This window comes from Mus caroli, unplaced genomic scaffold (genome assembly GCF_978045245.1).
Source record: "Mus caroli unplaced genomic scaffold, Mus_caroli_1 scaffold_11, whole genome shotgun sequence".
Classification (NCBI taxonomy): Eukaryota; Metazoa; Chordata; class Mammalia; order Rodentia; family Muridae; genus Mus; species Mus caroli.
In genome coordinates this window covers 100,683,366-100,702,222 of record NW_028227266.1, presented here as the reverse complement: position 1 = coordinate 100,702,222, position 18,857 = coordinate 100,683,366, and the positions used below count along the sequence as shown (strand labels likewise).

General features: G+C 46.3%; 1 protein-coding gene across 1 annotated transcript in view; it reads left to right on the top strand.

Moving 5' to 3' along the window:
- The window catches only part of Ephb1 (EPH receptor B1), a 442,703-nt gene extending 424,177 nt beyond the window's left edge, over positions 1–18,526 (top strand). Inside the window, exons 13-16 of the mRNA XM_021171331.3 lie at positions 4,309–4,458; positions 11,249–11,442; positions 13,062–13,217; positions 17,102–18,526. Coding sequence (XP_021026990.1) covers positions 4,309–4,458; positions 11,249–11,442; positions 13,062–13,217; positions 17,102–17,210 — 609 coding nt within the window. The 3' untranslated portion in view covers positions 17,211–18,526. The remainder of the gene's footprint in view (positions 1–4,308; positions 4,459–11,248; positions 11,443–13,061; positions 13,218–17,101) is intronic.
- The last annotated feature ends 331 nt before the right edge of the window (positions 18,527–18,857 follow it).

The following is an 18,857-nucleotide window of genomic DNA, read 5'->3' as shown; positions in this document are numbered from 1 at the left end:
ATCATGACCATGCCAGTCACGTGGAAGCTCCTCTGAGATGCATGCTCAGCAGGGGGCTGAGTCCTGAGCCCAGTGCTTGGCCTTGGAATGCCATCCTTCTTCATAGAGTGGGTGAGAGCAGAAGGCTGTGCGCTGTATCTGTCCTCACCATGACAAAAAAAATGTACTGACTGGGCGGCTGCAGAGATAAACTTTTCTTCTTGAGGTAGGAGCTGAGTCTCATTGCTGCTATGTCCCCTGTACCCGGCTGGGAACAGAATGGGTACTGCATAGAGGTCTGTTCTGTTGGATCTAGTTGGAGGAAGTTGGTCCCTGGAAGTTGTTTTTAACCCTGGCCCTTTCCTGTGTGCCTTTCTGTTTCTTGCCAGCCATGATAAGAGTTGTTCAGCTCCGCCCCTCACACCAAGATGGATTACCACCTCTGAAACTGCAAGCCAAAATAAAGGATTCCTCTGGGAACTTGTTTCTGTCAGGCATTTGATCACAGCAAAGATGAGCAGGAGTAATATATCAATGCCTGCAGTGTGCAGACCGGTACCCTCAGCATCTCTGGGGGAACTGATACAGGATGCTGTGCAAAGCCTGGTCCAGAAGCAAGGGTCTCTTCAGCCTTTCTCTGTCCACAAGGATGTTGATTCCTTCCTACTGAACCTCCATATTCTTCAGCATACTAAGAATTCTCTTTTATGTTACCTAACACCCAGCTGAGAAAGTCACTGTTTCTCTGTGCCCTTTCTTAATACCTACGTTGGAAAGTAAGGGACCCTTAACGACACTTTGCAGACATGTGGATTGACTGGCCTTAGCTTCAGGTCCAGATTTCCTCTTCTAGCAGCAAGACCTACCTGGCTTGTGAAAGTCTTGCCCGCTGCAATGTCATCAACTTCCTGTTCTGTCCCCTCATGGTCAGCATCCTCTAACCTAATAGATTTCCTGTCATATAACCAGAGATAAGTTAAGTAATTGTGACTGTCACTGTAAATACCATTGAGCCTGAGAAGACAACACCACCTGTGTGGTACAAAAACAAAAACAAACAAACAAACAAACAAACAAACAAAAAACAGAAGAGAAATTTAAAATCCTTGAGTGGGAAGACACAACCCCTTGTTCCCCTGACTCTGTGTTTCCCTTTGTTCTGCCCCCAGAGGTCAGTGTGCCCCTGGTTTCTCAACCAAGAAGAGCTGGCCATGACAAGTTGTCACTTCCTTGCCCAGGGTGGCTCTTCTGGAAGGCCTAGCCACCTGCTGAGATGGAGGGAGTGGTGATGACAGGCCGAGCTCCATGTTCAGCGAGGCCCAACAGTACAAGGTGGCAGAAGGGCTTGAGGCTGCCCGCCAGCGGGGCTGGCATGGCCACTTTACATGCGAGAGGGAGCAGCTCAACAGCTGCTGCTGACAGCCCCTGGGGTCTGCTCCAGACTTGGCAGAGGAGGACACTCCCAGACTCCCAAACCAGCTCTTTGAAATTCAGAACTACACCTCCATCCCTCACCCCTCTGCAACAAACACACACAAAAGATAAGCAAGCCTCAAGTCCTTTTACTTAAGGACTTTCTCCACCTAGTCGCCTCTGTCTCCTAGTTTTGCACAGTAATGCTGATAAGTTCTCACGTGAGCCTCTCTCTCTCTCTCTGACACACACACACACACACACACACACACACACACACACACAGACACCCATCCTGTCCTCTCTTACCTTAACTCAGGAGTTGTCCACACTGTTTTGAGGTGGGGTCTGTTATTGGCCTCAAGCCCACTAAGTAGTTTAGGCTGGCTGACCATGAGCCCCAGGCATATGCCCGTGTCTAGTATTGGGATTACAAGTGTAGGCCACCACATTGGCCTTCTTTATATTGTTTCTGGGGATCAAACCCCGGTCCTCGTGGTTGCTAGGCAAGCACTTTACCAACTGAGCTATCTCCCTGACCCAACTCAAGTATTTTGAAAAAGCAAAAGCTCTTTCCCTTTGGAGAAGTTGGTCTATCTCAAGATGTGGCAACAACCTCTCCTTCAAGGACACAGTGAGCTACCACCCACTGACATTTCTGTGTTTGGCAGTTACTGGTTCGTCAGATGATTTCCACCTCTCTTCTCTGCCATGCTACCATATTGCTACAGCCAGTGAGTGCATCTGTGTTCTGGGGGATTGTGAGGACAGAGCATCCCTTGCAGGGCAGCCTAAGCCTGCCCTCCAGGTATTTGTCATGTTTCTGGCATTTGAGCTAAGGACATCTCCCACCACAGAAGCCTGCCAGAATCCGCAGGGGAAATCAGGACTGCCTTCCTTGCAGAAAGTTGGGCATGCACTGAGGGAGGGAGGTCTGGGCCAGGTGGCCTTTATTTCTCTCAGCCCTGGAGAGGCAGCCAGATAAAAATGCACTCTGCTGCTTAGTGTTGCTTCTCCCTCATCCTGAAGATTAACCATTTATACACGGACCAGGCATTCTTGCTGAACTCCACCAGAGATATCAGTCATTTGAATGTAAGAGTGTTTGATATAAAAGTTTGGCTACAGCTGAAGCATGGGTCTTGGGAGGAAGGAAGGCAGTGTCTGCTGCGCCTTGGCATAGCTTCCATTGTCTGGTTCTCTTAGTTTCAGGGATTGTGGAGTGATTCTCTGTCCAGGCACAGACCAGTGCTATGCGGTGAGATCTGGTATTGAGCATGATGGGTGGAAAAAGAAAGTCACCCATGGCCTAAGGAGTGATGGGTTTGGGTGACAGCTTTGACACTTATCACAGGAACACAGAAAGTCAGTGTAGGTGTGTGTGCAGGACAAGCCAAACTTCCTTGATTGCTTTCTCAGCCTTCCCGCTCTCTGCTTCTGCAGAATCCCTGGCCTGAGCTAAACTGGACTGCTTTAGCCCTCTACTGCGGTCTGTCTGGATTTCCCTTCAGCCTCAAGTGTGTCTGGTCAATGACTTGCTCTCTAGAGCGGAGCACAGCAGAAACAGTAGTTAGCACACAGTGAGAACAGTAGCTAACACACAGGCAGTGTGCCATCAGATGTCCATGGACAGTCGCCCCTTACTACACTGGATGCTCAGGCTGTACAGGATCCCAGAAGGGTTGGCTACTTTCCCTGGTCACATAGGTAGAAAAAGCCAGAACTTGTGTCAAAGCTAGTGGCCCCCCACAGCTCACCTTTGTCCTCACCTTCCTCCTTTTTCAAGTGAATTAACACCATTTTGAGTTTGTTTCCTGGTCTGCCTCTCCATTATCCCATAAACATTGATAGCAGTTTGTAGCCTCACTGGGTGGGCTCTTCTGGAGACCCTAGATCCTCCTTGAACGGGGCCAGGTCTAGAAGGCAGATAAGGGCCAAACAGAGAACTAAGTTAGACACATCCAAATGGCACTCAAGACCAAAAGGAGAAAACAAAAACAAAACAAAAAAACAAACAAGCCAATAAAACCAGATCAGCCCTTTGGAAACAGGATCTCAAATCTCCTAGATCCTGGCCTCTTCTGAAGGGCAGCTGGGGTGACCACCATACAAACGGGCCAAGGGCTCCTCATAACCAGTGCAGCCTATGGCTGTCAGCAGGACAAGAACATGGAGCTAGGAAAACCTTTCCTCAGAAATGGAGTATATGAGCAGCGGCCGTGGTGCAGCTGGTATAACTTTTCAGAGTTCCCAGAGAGTATGCCCCATGGCTCCTTAGACAGTATGTCCCATGAGTATGCTCCTTAGTGTTCATTGCATGTCCATGGGAAGTCATGCCATTTGGAGAGAGACCGTACTGGAGTATGGCCAATCACGATGTAAGTAGCAGTCACCTCTAATTGATGTGAATGCCCATCCAAGTATACCTCATGCTGTGAGTGTCAAGGCCTCTGTTTAACTTGAACACCTCTAACACCAACTTGAACACCTCTAACAACACCAAATCTGTGGTGTTTGCACTGATGTGAGACAATGACAGCCATAGCTTGCATCTCCAGTAGCCGATTGGTTGTGGTTCTGTGGTTCTGGTGAGCTTAGAATGGTTTAGAGCTTTTTTCCCAACACCTTACTGGCACTGATGGTAAATCAGGGTGTCAGGTTGGGATGGTGAAATCTCGTCATGGCCATCCCCTTCATGTGTGGAATCTCCATGAGGCTACTATAGGCCTTGCTGGTTCCCCGTAGCTCTTCTAAGTAGACTACTGTCAACAGTTATTGCTTGTGGGTCAAGGAGTTTCTTGGCTGTCCTGATTTGCAGGCTAGGGCAGCACAGGTAGGGTATGGTGGAGAATAAGATGTGTACCTGTTTCATTTTACTTTTATGAACTGACTTGGTTTGGTTTCACCTTCTTCTAGGGAGGGAAGATCCCTGTGAGATGGACAGCTCCAGAGGCCATCGCCTACCGCAAGTTTACGTCAGCCAGCGATGTCTGGAGCTATGGGATTGTCATGTGGGAAGTGATGTCATTTGGAGAGAGACCTTACTGGGATATGTCCAATCAAGATGTAAGTATCAGCCACATCTAATTGACGTGAACACCCATCCAAGTGTATATACCTCATGCCCTGCATTCCAAGGCCTCCTCCCTTCTAACTTGGGATAAGAACCACATAACCCTGAACTTGGAATCAGTCAGGGATGCAGAGGCACATTTGCCATGGATATCTAAAGTGACCAGTGAGCCCTGCATGGAACACACCAAGGCCATGAACCACAAAGTCTATAAAGGCAGCAGGATTTTTCTGACTAGCCATGAGCCATGCATGACTAGACCCTACCTAAACTAAGCAAGAAATTCTACAGCAATTCCTAGCCAATGTGTCATGTTTCTTTTTCATGTATGTGATGAGGATCAGAGGTGGTGGGGGAGTGGGCTAGCTGAAAGTCACAGCCTGAGTCCCCATCCTGCCCTGCCTATGACAGTTGTATTACTCTAAGCAAGTTAACAGTTCCTGAGACATAGCTATCAGCTGAAAGAGGGGGAGCATAAGAGCCTTTCTTTTCCAAGAGCCAAGGCTTGGTGAACCTGCGCTAATATCAGCAAAGAGAACACAAAGAAAGCTTCCCAAAGGTAGTCAACTTGTGGATGGCTGCAGGAGTAGGATCCTGTCTATGGGGGTGGGGTGGAAGGGGTCATCAAACTCCCTCCTTGTTGCCCTCCCTGAAGAGGGTGAGAATGGGAAGGAAGAAGCCATCAAAGATGCTAAAGTAGAGGCATTTTTGGAGATGTTCTTTCTGGATGGCAAGTTTGCTTCATAGTAAAGAGTAACAAAAGCTTTAGGATGACTTGGGTCTGATAAGATGCCAATCAAAACCCTTGCCTGGATTTTAATGCTACCTTTGGTCTGGGCTGTTCTCCTAGACCACTCCTGTGTTTTGAATGCCCATCGTGCTTCATCTTCTCACCTTCATGGGAGCAGTTCTTTTCTTAGCTGTTCTTACCTGGAAGAGATAGGGATATCCCCATTGTAGATCCAATTTACTCAGTCCCTACAATCTCACTGTAAGTGCATCCACACTTGGGTGGCCTTGGAGGCATTCCTTGGTTTGTGAAAACTGCCCTCAGCCAGTCTTCATGGATTTTCTCTGAAGGCTGAGAAAGGTGGTAGTTTTCCAGCAAAATTATGAGAAGAGGATCTGGGGTGACTGTGGGATAGTACTCAGTGCTAGTGTGTGCAGGGTGCTCTAGTTCAGAGCAGATGAGATGACTGCATCCTTAACCAGGTCCTGATGGCAGCCGTGTGGCATCCAGGTCCTCTATTATCTGTGATTAGCCACGCCTCGCCTCTGCTCCTGTAGTGTGTCCAATCAGTAAGCGATGGAGCTGACAGCAACTCGGCTGCTTTTATGAAATCGGCTGCACACATCTTCCATCTCTAGTGTCTAAGTGAGAAATGCTAGCCAGACAGTGCAGACCCATCTTGTCCCCACCCAGAGACCTTAATCCGATAAAGAACAATTCGGCTCACCTAGAATGGATTACAAAACAGACAGGAGAGATTTGACACTTAAGATATTCTCAGGCAATGCTTTCACTTGTGCTGAGAACAAATAGAATTTCTGACACTGGGTTTCAAGAATTCCCAAAACATCCATTCAACACAGTCAACCCGTGCTAATGGTGACTAAGCCTTGCACTTGCTGATGCCATTCTTGAGGGCTTTACGGTCCAGTGGCATAAACTGAGGGTTTGGGGAGCATTTAGGAGAGAGAAAGCTTCCTGGAGATTTGATGTTTGAGTGGAGATGCAGAGGAAAGGTGGACATCTGCACAGTAGTCAAAATTTCTCATTTTTTCTTGTACATTTCCCAAATAAAGTCCCTAAGCCTCGTCCCAAGTGCAGTTCTCTTCCTAATGGGAACAGGAGGTGACATCATGCTCATTTAGAATCCCCTGGGACCTGGTCTGGGAGAGAGACAGGAGGGGCTCGCAGCAGCTGGGCTGCAGTCGTACTCATCAGAAAGCACAGAGGCGATGGCTGTGGAGGATTTTAGAGATGACAATTGAAAAGGCTTTAAGGAAGAGAATTGCAGAGGCAAGTCGGAGTGCTGGTAATTGGGCTTCTGGTGCCCAGGAAGGTCTTTGAACATGTACAGAGAGTTTGTCAGCCAGAGAGAGCAACTTGGAACTTCTGCTGCTTGGATCTGATTGACAGAGATAATGAGAGTGGCAGTATCTGTGGAGAGGAGCTGCGGCTTCATTGAAACATCAGAGCTGAACTTAACCCACTCTGCCCTGGTTCCTCCAGTGCTCCGCGCTCCTCCACTTCACTCTCCCCAGTTCAGGGTCGAGTAGGTACCACCTGCCTCCAGCTCACTAATGGGAAATACACATGCATTCCAGGACAGCAAGGAACTCAACCCAGAATCTGAGGGAGGAACTTTGCTCACTTTCCAAAGATGCTACAGTCACTTCCTGTAAGACCTGAAAACACTTGGAATTTTCTACAGGGTCCTGAGTCCAATCCAATCACCCCGCCAACAACAATTTTGGGCTGGTGTGAATGCAAGGAGTCACTCTCTTATCTTAGCATTTTGGTTTGGCCGTAGGACGCTTACTTATACTGGACTTTTGTGAGGTATTCAAAAGAGTTCTAGCAGCCTATGCAGCAAGCTCAGGTTGGGTTGCCTGGATTGCGTCTCATAGCTACTCCAACACCTCCCTCTTCCTTTCCCATGCAAGTGCCATCTTATCTTGCTCTACTATCTGCTCCCACTTTTTGTGAGAGGCACGGTTTCTCTGTGTAGCCCTGGCTATCCCAGAACTGGCTTTGTAGACCAGGCTGGCCTCAAATGCCACTCTTCTTAATATTCATAAACCTCACCCTGCTATGAGCCAAGGAAGGGGCCTAGAATTCCTCCCAATTGGTCTTCACTCTAGTTAGGCAGGATACCCTGGGCCCTGGCCTTAGGCTAAATCTTCCCATACAATCCAAATGTCACTGGTATCACAGTCAGATGTGTTGACTAAAAGTGTTTCCCTTTACCTTCTCCTCCACACTCTCCACATCTATGAGGCAGATGTGACAGAGAAGGATTTCAAAGTCCTAACAGAGCTCTAACTTTGTCTTTTTTTTTTTTCTCGAGACACGGTTTCTTTGTGTAGCCCTGGCTGTCCTGGGAACTTACTCTGTAGACCAGGCTGGCCTCGAACTCAGAAATCTACCTGACTCTGCCTCCCAAGTGCTAGGATTAAAGGTGTGCATCACCACTGCCCTGCCCTAACATTGTCTTTGATTTAATGATATTTTAATAATAACCATGAGTGTTATGTACTCCTAAAATTGAGAAAAGCTCTAGATCCTTAAAAAGAGAATCAACATCTCCCTAGTGAAACCACTCAAAGATGAGGGCTGGCAGGCAAGTGCTTCCCACACCACAGGGAAGACCAAGGAAGGCATTTTCTTTTCTTTGACGTTGAGACTTGTGTTCCTCAGCTTTCCATTTCTATAACAAAACACCCGAGAAAAACTATTCTAAAAGAGAAAAGGGTTTTATTTATTTCTGTTGTTGTTGTTGTTTTGCTTTGCTTTTAAGGACATTATTCACAGTTGGCTGACTTCATGGCTTTCAGGACTCTGTGAGATGTGACATCATGGGGGTGGGGCCTGTGGCAGGGGAAGATGGTGATGAACTAGCAGAGTCAGGAAGCAAAAAGGAAGAGGAAAAGAAGGCAGGTTGCCAATACCCCCATTCAACGGCATGGCTTCCGTGATGTTCTCTTTCTCAAGCTAGGTCACACTTCTGAAGGTTACACCATCTCCTTCTAGCACCATAGGCAACTGAACAAGCCTTAAACTCACGGCCTTTGCAGACATCTAAATTAAAAGAGTGTGTGTTACGGTTTGAGTGTGAAATCCCCATCATAGTAGATTCATGTGCCTTCACACTTGGTTTGCAGCTGGAGGTGCTGTTTTTCGAGAGTGTGGGACCTTTAGGAGCTGAGGCCTAGTCAGAGGAAGCAGCTCACTGGCAAACAGGCCTGGAGGATTATAGGCAACCTCCCTTCTGGCCCAAGGCATCTGCTTCCTGGGTGGCACCATATAACCAGTAACAGCTGACCTTGACATCTGCCATGCCTTCCCAGACACTGTGAGCCAAAATAGCTCCTCCCCGCCTTAGGTTGCTTCTGTCCACTCTTAGCCATGAGAACTGTAACTAGTACACAGGATAAAGACTTCAGAAGTATCAGTGCTTTGGGTATCAGCTTAAATGATAGCACAGGCCATCTAGAAGAAATAGCTGATGGAGTAAAGTTGCTCCCACTTTGTAAACATGAATATGAGAAGAGTTCCCATGGTTGTTCTTTATAGAAAAGGGTGAGAAATAGGAAGGATATGGTCACAAGGTGTCCTTATTGTGTGCTTGACGATCTCAAACGCGACTTTCCTACTCTTCCCAAATGGCAGTAGTAGCTCCCTACTTGCAGAGAGGCTGGCCACTAGAGAAAAAGTGTAGTAATAACTCCCTTCATACGGTAAGGACTTTGCTGTCAGTCATCTGTGTGGCGCTTAACATGTACCCCTTCACTGTGTCATCTGGTCTTTCAAGCAACCCCCTGTGCAGTTTATAGTCCGTTGATCATCCTTAGACGTCAGAGATGAAAATGAGTAGAATTTGCACCCAGGATCCTCGGGATCCACTAGCCTACACCTCTGATCCCTATGCAGTACTGTCACCAACACAGCCTCTCTGCTCCTCGCTGACTTTTCTGAGGTACAAGAGCTAGTGATAGTCTCTTCAAAAGGGGGTTAGCATGCCAAACAAATAGGGGAAATACCAAAGCAAACACCGGGGAAGACATCAACAAGGTGGCACTGCTTAGGTCTAAAGCTCATGGGTAGGAGAGTTGGTGCATACTCTTGTGGCCCCCATCCTCTTGATGCAGTCCCCACTGTAAGTGCATTGCTCCTGCAGCAGCATTTCTTGGCCCTGTTCCTCTGAGACAGGGAGGGGAGTTGATTTGCCTGTGGGAAAACTTAGTTTGTAAATCAGTGCCAGGAGTTTAGGTGGGACAACAATGCCTCTATGCTTATTGCATAGAGGACTTTGGAATCCCTGAACCCCATGAGATGGGAACTGGACTCTAGACCCTCCTGCTGGGCCTATTGAGCTTGGCCTTAAGTGACCCAGAAAAAGCTCCTCTGAGCACTCAGAGGACAATCCCGCTTGTCTCCACCATGTTTGGAGACTCCATGCTCCTCAGCCTGGTTGCTTGGAAGGAGTTAGAAATGGGCAGATGTCAATGAGCCAGGGTAATGGGAACAATGCCCAGGTGCTGGCTCTCATGGATTTCTTTGCTTAGCTCCATCCTGCTTCAGCCCATGAATACCTCAAGGGTGCTAGCTGAGTGTTGTAGCCTCTAGGGTTAGATTATAGCAGCTGCCCTTCAGACACCTTAAAGACAGGTATCCTGTGTGTTTAGTTGCAGTCTATCACTGTATGTCTCACACACAGTATTTTCTTGGTTATCTCTCCATTTCCTCATGGGGAAAAATGTGGCCACAGTGTCCTCCAAAGACGGTAGAAGGCAATTTGACTGACAGCACTCTGAAGGAGATAAAAATTAGTCAGTGCAGTACATTCTTCAAAAGAGAACAACGTTCCCAGTCATTCATCATTTTATATAGTAGTGATACTAATGCAAGGCATATGTTCATTTTTTTCATCGTATGAATGGCAAAAATAATACTTATTATCTCTAGTAACCTCAGTTAATATTATCTCGTGTCCTATGGACCATCCATACAAACTGCACAAATCTAAGCTGATTGAGGATGTTCACTTTTTGACCAATTTACAAGGTCAGAAAGAAAAGAATAATCAGTTGAAATGAATCTGAATTTCTTTTTTGTAAGTTGAGGTTAAAAAAAAAATACAAGGAAATTACAGAACTCCAAATAATTTCCTTTGTTGCTTAAGGTGCTTCACCTGTTTAATATAAAATCAATTCACAATTATTACAGACAATAAAATACAAACAAGCAAGAATAAAAACATAAAGAGCATCCATATTCCTCCCTGCCCAGAGGTGACCACAATCTGCCCCACAGTGTATATCCAGCCAAGGCCCCTGTGTGTGTGTGTGTGTGTGTGTGTGTGTGTGTGTGTGTCCCTCCGTCCCCTGGGCTCTGTTTTGCTATGACATTTTTTAATGATAGCATGACTATGCCATACAGTTATGCATCTCACCCTCGTGCCTGCCTGTGTAGGGTGTGTGAGTTCATTTCCACTTCAGTGCCCATACCACTTTAAAGGCTGGTTAGATTCCAGCTTGCTGTTGTTCTTTGAGTGTGCCCTTATACAATCGTATGCTTAGAACTTGGGTCATTTATTATTTTTCTAGTACAAAAAGCAAAGAGCAGGCACAATTGCCTTACATGATGTGAGAACTAAGAAGAACAGTGTTGGGACTGGAGAGATGGCTCAGCGGTTAAGAGCACTGGCTGCTCTTCCAGAGGTCCTGAGTTCAATTCCCAGCAACCACTTGGTGACTCACCACCATCTACAGAGGGATCTGATGCTCTCTTCTGGCAGATGTAGGTGCAGCAGAGGACTCATACATTATACATATATATATATATATATATATATATATATATAGTGTGTGTGTATGGATATGGATATGGATATATGCACCAAGGTCTCAAAAAATCCTACGATGGAAAAGATTTGGTGACCAATGAGAGCACATGGGTCAACCTGGCTGAAGAACACCCCATCTTTGGGGCTAATATTCTAATGAGTAGCTAGTAGGACATTTCCTAGTCACAGAAATCCTTTTATACCGATACAGGTCATCAATGCCATTGAGCAGGACTACCGGCTGCCTCCTCCTATGGACTGCCCAGCTGCCCTGCACCAGCTCATGCTGGACTGTTGGCAGAAGGATCGCAATAGCCGGCCCCGTTTTGCAGAGATCGTCAACACCCTGGACAAGATGATCCGGAACCCAGCTAGTCTCAAGACTGTGGCAACCATCACCGCTGTGTGAGTCTAGTGGAGCAGGGCAATGCCTAGATGTGGTGGTTCTCCTAGCCAGGGGCAGGGCTGGCAGCCTTTGTTCTGTCCAGCACAAAGTTGGAGTGGCACAGATTGTTCACCGATGGAAGAAATTCCCAGATTTTTGCCTCTGTATCTTGTCCATCTGTAAAATAGATTCCACTGTGTCCATTGTGGACAGATATGCAGAGACCTGGTCTGGTTTCCACCCTGTATCAGCTGACAGTGGGCTCAGCACTGGGCTTTGTATTAGTGGACTGTTTCTAATGTGACCAGTTATGCACTATTTCTAGATGGTCTTGTTTCTAAGGAGGCACCTTTGTTAACCGTACTGGTTGTTTAGGCTTGGAGTTCGGGCCAATGGTTAGATAGGCTAAGGCTCTCATTCCTGTGGGACAGAGAAATGCAATGCAGATTCATTTGATAGGAATGGATGCACAAAATAGCTGGCAGCTGCATCTGCTGTGATTTCCTTAGATATATGTGCATTAATTCATTTTTAAAATTTCTCTCTTCAACCAAAATGTAGTAGGTGACGACAGGCCAGTCTGTGTACCCAGTGCTAGTAGGATGTAGTTCTTGCCATTGTGGAGGTCAAAATAATTTAGGGACAGACGATGATCTTATTAGATCGGTTGATCTTGTTTTTTGGGTTTTTTTAAAGTAAGATTGAGATCTTAATGGCTGATGTGGCAGAGTCCTGTACAGGACACCCAGAGTACATACCTCCAGTTGCAGCAGAGATGTATCTGGTGGTTCTATTGCAGATGAGACATGAAGGGCCAGAACGTGTTGACTAGATGACCATGGAGACGGGGGGTGAAGGGCAAGTGCTCAGCCTGTGAAGAGAGTCAGATTCTTAGGGCCAGCCTGTTGCTAAGCAGGAAGCTGGGGAAGCTGGTTAGGTGGGAAGAAACCCACTCAGCATCCTCTAGGTGTAGCAGGCAGTTTTGATTTTCAGAACAATGAGCACCTGTTGAAGGGCTTGTTGTGTGTTAGGATTAGAGAGAGAGCTTTGGGTATAATAAGCATACCCAGCTGTGTGTGGACCCTGTAAAGGAGAACACAAGAGTCACCAAAGAAAAGAAAGTGTCTTAAAGTGGGCAAGGGACATCCAGAGATACAGGGCGTAAATGCTCATGGCCTAGAGGGAAACTGGATGTGAAGTTGGAGTGACATGGAGAGAGCTGGTGAACGTGGCTGGTTTAGTTATCTGCCTCTCTACCTTGAGTCTGTTCAGCAAGGGACAGCTTTTGCTGGGTGGCTATTCCACGCCATGCTTTTCAAATAGCAGGGAAAAGGAAAACGGTTGCCAGGAGATTTGGTGAGGTTGTGGTGAATCGTATGTACCTTTTACAGGACCACATCTTTGGATGGGTCGTCACCCAGATTTCAGTTGATGAAGGAGTCGCTGGCTTCCCTTCCCCTTCAACTGAATACCAATACCAGTCAGTTTATGTTGTTGACAGACCTGTGACAATACCCAGAAATAAGGGACTGGCCCCTCAGCTTTGGAGATGGTTCCGGGTAGTGGGGGGAAGGGAAGGGTCAGCCTGGAGTGTCACCTCTCTGCAGCTGTGGGGTCACCTGTTTCTCTGTCTTACCAGGCCTTCCCAACCCCTGCTTGACCGCTCTATCCCAGACTTCACGGCCTTTACCACCGTGGATGACTGGCTAAGTGCCATCAAAATGGTCCAGTACAGGGACAGCTTCCTCACCGCAGGCTTCACCTCCCTTCAGCTGGTCACCCAGATGACATCAGAGTAAGTGATGAGACTTTCCTTTGTCCAGCCCAGAGCTGGGTGTGAAGCCCTTTCCCTGCTACTGAAGATGATGTGTGTGAATGAGCTTCTCTGTATAGAACCGGCCTTGGGTTTTATGGGGCTGTACTTTGCTAAGATGAAGTTGGGAGATGGAGGCGGACTGTGGAGGCTGGTAGAACTCTACTCTTGATCCCAGATGAGAGTTCCTCATAGTCATCGCCATATGTGGTTTCTCTAATCATCAAGGCTCTCCATCATTTAAGGCTATAGACTCAGCCCATCAAAGAGAGCATTCAGATGGGAAGGGAGGACACAGCAGCCAGCACTGGCAATCCAGTTGTCAACAGGGTACTGCACTGATTCAGCGATTCCCGAGCTGTGTGGCGTGTGATCCTCACACTTATAAATACACACACTTTCCATCCCCACCCCCACCCCCGTGCATTATTTATCAGTCTGCTCCTCCCTCAAGAGTGTCGAGGAATACACAAAGTAAAATTATTCAAATAAGATGAGAGCTAGATAGTTTCCTAAAGATCCACGTGGTCCATTATTTCCCCGAGAATGTTCCAAGCAGCATCAGCTGTGGGAAATGTTAATAGGTTCTCCTTGGAAAAGAGGTCCCACGGTCAAATAAATTTGGGAAATGCTACACACTTTATCACCCTAGTGGAGATTCGTTGTTCATATTAGCATTATAAAGGCCATGAGAAACTCTGAAAGAAAGAAAATCCCATTTCAAATTATTAAATACCATAGAACTGTAGTTTTGAGGGACAGGTTTTTATGGAACTGCAGTTTGGGAAATATTTATCTAGTTCCAGTCTTTCTATTCAGCAGATTCTGAAATAGTGCATCCAACACATGAGCCAAGATGGGACACAAAGCTGCTTTCTGGCTGCTGGTTCAGTTTACACCTGCCTCAGGGCTCAAAGGAGTCCTAGGCTTTGCTGGTCACTGGAATAGTCTGGGAATCTTTAACAAGTACTGAAACCTTAGCCTGGGGATGAAGCTCTGCCTAACAGGCATCAAGCCTGGGGGTTCATCCTCCAGCTCTGTGTAAACTGGAGATGGTGGTGCATGTCTGCACTTGGGAGGTAGGTGGATCAGAAATTCAAGGTTATCTTCAGTTACCATATCAAGTCCAAGGCCAGCCTGGGCTACAAAATCCCAAAGTACTGGTGCCACCTGCAGGCTTCTGGTTAATGCTATGAGTCAGAAAACCAGGGGATTTCAGCATTCCTCGGGTGATTCTGATGTGTGACAGAAATGAGAAAACACAGGAAAGACCAGATTCAGATTTTGCCTTTTGCCTTCTGTACTCAAAGGCGTTCAAATAATCCAAGCCAGAAAAATCAAACCTTACACACACACACACACACACACACACACACACACACACACACACAGGAAGCACCTGAGCTACAGTATATTCTGATGCTGGTGGCCTATGCCAGAGGACCCAGCAGTCCAGCAGACAGTTATATCTTAGGCACAGTACTGGACTTTGGTTTTGTTTTGTATTGTTGTTATTTTTTTTGTTTTTGTTTTTGTTTTATATAGTCAGGCCTGTTGCTGCATCCAGGAAAAAAGGGTGGAGACCCACTCCTAGCTTCTCACCACAGTGTAGACAGACAGATTTCAGACACTGACTGCTTCCAGCCTATGCCTGGAGTCATGCTCAATCACTGTGAGGTGTCCTCTTATCAGAAATGATAGAGTCTGGGTTTTTCTCCAGGGTGATGGTTTGAATGTGCATCTCCATTTGAATCCACTAAATAGCAGTACATGTTTTTATGAAAGCTCATTCCTGGTGATCCCTCCAAAAGACAGCCCTACACATTTTAAATGATTGCCAAATGTACAGAACAAAACTTAAAGAAATAAAGTTTAAAACGAGCCAGCCTTCCCCATCCTGTAGAGCCCAGAAGGATGCCCTAGGTGATCAGAGGGCCTAAGGACTTGTTTATGGGGTCAGAGCTACTCTAGTCTGCCCACTACTCTCATCTGCCAGAGTATTTTACTATTATTTTTTAGCATATTTCTCCTCCTTCCCACCATGACTGAGTCAAATAAAGCTATTCCTCCAGTCTGGGGAAATCACAGAAAAAGAAACAAGGAGAAAATGTAAAAGGAAAGGTAAACTGAAAATTAAGGGATTTAGTTCAAAGTAAAACACAGGCACTCAGTACCAACCGGAGCAATCCAGTTTGTTTCTTGAGAGATGAGGAGAGATGGGGTAAGAAAGAAAATGAGCAACTCGATAAAATAGATGGCGGGGCAATTTGTGAATTCAAAATTCACGACTGCTTCCCCGAAGGATTTGTTATAAAAGACGAGGGCAATTTGCCTATCTCAAGCAGCTGCAGCCTTGGAGAGATTGACTACAGCTAACATGGGGTGGGGGAGGGGCTTGAGGGCCAAAGCATTGTGCATACAGACGCAACCCAGGGTCTATAAAGGTGTGCAGTGTACAAAGGGCCAGGGAGCTTGGAAAAAAAATAAACAAGACCATAGAAGAGTTTGAAAGGAGACCTGTAAGGGAGGTTGGGAACCTGGTGCTTTTACATTTGAACCCCACTTCTCTCTGCTTATCTGCTCTGTGATATCCAGTGCATTGCTTCTTTGAATGACACTTGTCTTGTCCGAGACACTGTGTCACTGGTTTGTAGAGACAAATGGAATTGTGTGCTCTAACGAGCATGCGTTTGGCCCATCACCTACCCAGAGGAGAACCAATTGCTGTTACACTTAATGTTTGTGACTCTGCAGTAATGCCCCAGTGATTTAGAAACACATCCCTTCAGGATAGAGTACAGCCCAGCTGTTATCAGCTGAGGAAAGATAACCCGGTCTCCTTGAGGTCAGATTTAAGCCGTGAACTTGTTCAGATTAATTCTCACACCTCGAAGATGAATCCGATCCGAACTTCTATCCCAGCCATATTCTTTGGCTTCCTACTTGGGCAGATATTTTAAAGTTATTTTAGGATCACCCTTCTTAAAAATGCATGGCATTAAAATTCCAACAGAGTCAGAGATTGGAAGCTCAGAGGGAAACATCAGAAGACCAGGCAAGCCCCACAGCTTTTCAACCTCAGTGGGTGGTCACTAATTTGGGCAGAAAGCTCCACAGAATAACCAAAGCACCATCGAGTGTGCACTTGGAGAGTCAGACATGGAGGAGAGGAAAATTCCAGTCCACCCAAGGGTCATGGCCACTAGGAAGGGGCTGCTTCTGGATCTATGATGAGGAGTAATGCATAGTTTATGCAGATTATGGTGAGAAGGAGGGGTGAGGGCTACGACACAGAAAAAAAAATGAGTTTGAGCAGGATAATATCGTAAGTGCTGGGGAGAGAGAACCGTGCTTGCCGTGCAAGCATGAGTACCCAAGCTTATCTCCAGATCATTGTAAAAGATGCTCAGTGAGGTGGTATTGCCTTATAATCCTAGTATAGGGGAGATGGAGACAAGTTGATCCCTTAGCCTCATTGGCCAGCCAGACTGTCATAATAAGCATGCCCCAAGTCAGCGAGAGATGATGTCATAAAAACATTAAACAAACAAACAAGATGTATGATAGATAACTAAGGAATAACATTCAAAGCTGGCCTCTGGCCACTGGCTCCTATACGCACATGCATATATGTGTGTATATAACACTCTCACTAGAGACTGACTACACATTCAAACATATATAAAATAAATGACAATATACAGCCGTATTATCCATAAATACTTGGGCTAATTTAACTTACAAATCTGGGAATTTTAGAGCATTTTTCTGCCTACCCTACTGTTCTCAGGAACGTGCCTTTGGTGGTAAGTCAGAGCTGTGAAAAGCTGTACTAACTCTCACATTGACTTCCTTTTCCCTTCTAGAGACCTCCTGAGAATAGGGGTCACCTTGGCAGGCCATCAGAAGAAGATTCTGAGTAGCATTCACTCGATGAGGGTCCAGATGAACCAGTCGCCATCGGTAATGGCATGAGAACTCGGTGTTCATAGGGGAGGAGAGGAATGAAAAGGACCAGGGTCAAAGGGGAGCCAGAGGTTGACCACTGTGGAATGTGCCAGAAAGATCAGCTTCTTGGCTGAGAAACAACTTCCCATCTGTGAAGAATGAACTGGACCTGTTGCCCACGGGCAACCGCCGTTTCTCGGCAACGGAAGTGCGTAGATGACACGGGAAACCAAACACGTAATGATAAAGACAGAGAAAGGTGATGCTAAACAGAAGCAAAGCTGAAACCGTATGCACTGGGAACCAAGGTGAACTCGGTTCCCATCTGAGAGGGACTGGAGTTACCTGTCTGCAGGAAGAAAGGAAGGAGGTGGAAGGGAAGAGACAGAAGCCCCAGCTGTGCCCGCGCTCTCCCTCACCAATGACATTCTTTTCTTTTCTCCTTTCTTACTCCTCCCTCAGAGCCCCTCCTCCCTCCCCCACATCCATCTCCCTTTGCTCATGACTCATGTAGGGAAGTTTCTTCAAATAAAGCCCAGCTCCTGAGTCTCCAGATGTCGTCTGTCAGTTGCCAAAGGACTTTGCTGACCACTACTGCATGGGGATCCAACCAATTCAATTAATGTCTTCATATTGAAGAAGAGATGTACCTTCAATTGAAAACCTTGTTTTTCTTTTGTTTGCATTTTCTGCAAAAAGGAAAAAAAAAACGAAACCACAAATTGGAAAAAAAAAACAAATAGAAAAACCTGTTTCCGTGTGCAAACGCACATGTATGTGTGTCTGCGTTATAAAATGACTGTGCTTGTTCGTGACAGATGCAAACAAGAAAAAAGAATTGGGAAAGCTTTTTGGCCCTGGGAGGTCTCAAGGGGCTGGAATATGCTGTTGGCCTGGCTTTCTGCTTGGCCCGCTGGGAAGAGAAAAGGGGGAGGGATGATCGTAAATGAAAGAAAAAAAAAGTTTCTGAAGAGTTTGCAAATTAAGACAGGAAACAGGTGAGTGGTTTGAATTGGGTGCAGTGTGGGCCGGTCCAGAATGATGCTGACTGAAGGGATATTCTTTGATAAGATCTGAAGAAAAGGAGAGGGAAAGGATTTCTGGAAAATGTTCCTCATCCCAGAACCAGCGATTTGAGAGGCGGCGAGGGAGAACTCTTTCTTGCCTGGCCCGTGGACTGGCTGAAGCCGTGTGGCATGGAGGAATGTCTCTGTCCTGTCTGTGTTTCTCTTTGCATCCCTTCCTGAAACCTCATTGTTCATTGTTTGATTCGCTTTTGTAAATTCCACCTAACATTGAAATATTTTTAATTTCTCCTTTTACCTTAAATCCTCTTGCTAATTTTATCTGTCTAATTAAAAAGAGCAGAAGCATGTCTGGGTTTACGTAAGATGTTGTCAGAGTGTGTCCCTGGGCCCTGGTCTTAGCTCACATACTGTACTAAGTAGTTTATATCCAAGCTCTAGACTCCTTGCTATTGTTACCTCTGTAAATGTACAACTAAAGAGATAGGAGGTCTTAGCAGGAGCCTTGGTTTCAGACTTGATCTATAACTTAGGGCAATGAGAGCATTGTTCTGTAGGCCTGGGTAACTGATTTGGGAGTATTTTAGTTTCCTCTCTGCGGTTTGTGATCAAATTACTGTGGGAAAAGCAGCCCAAGGGAGAAGAGGTT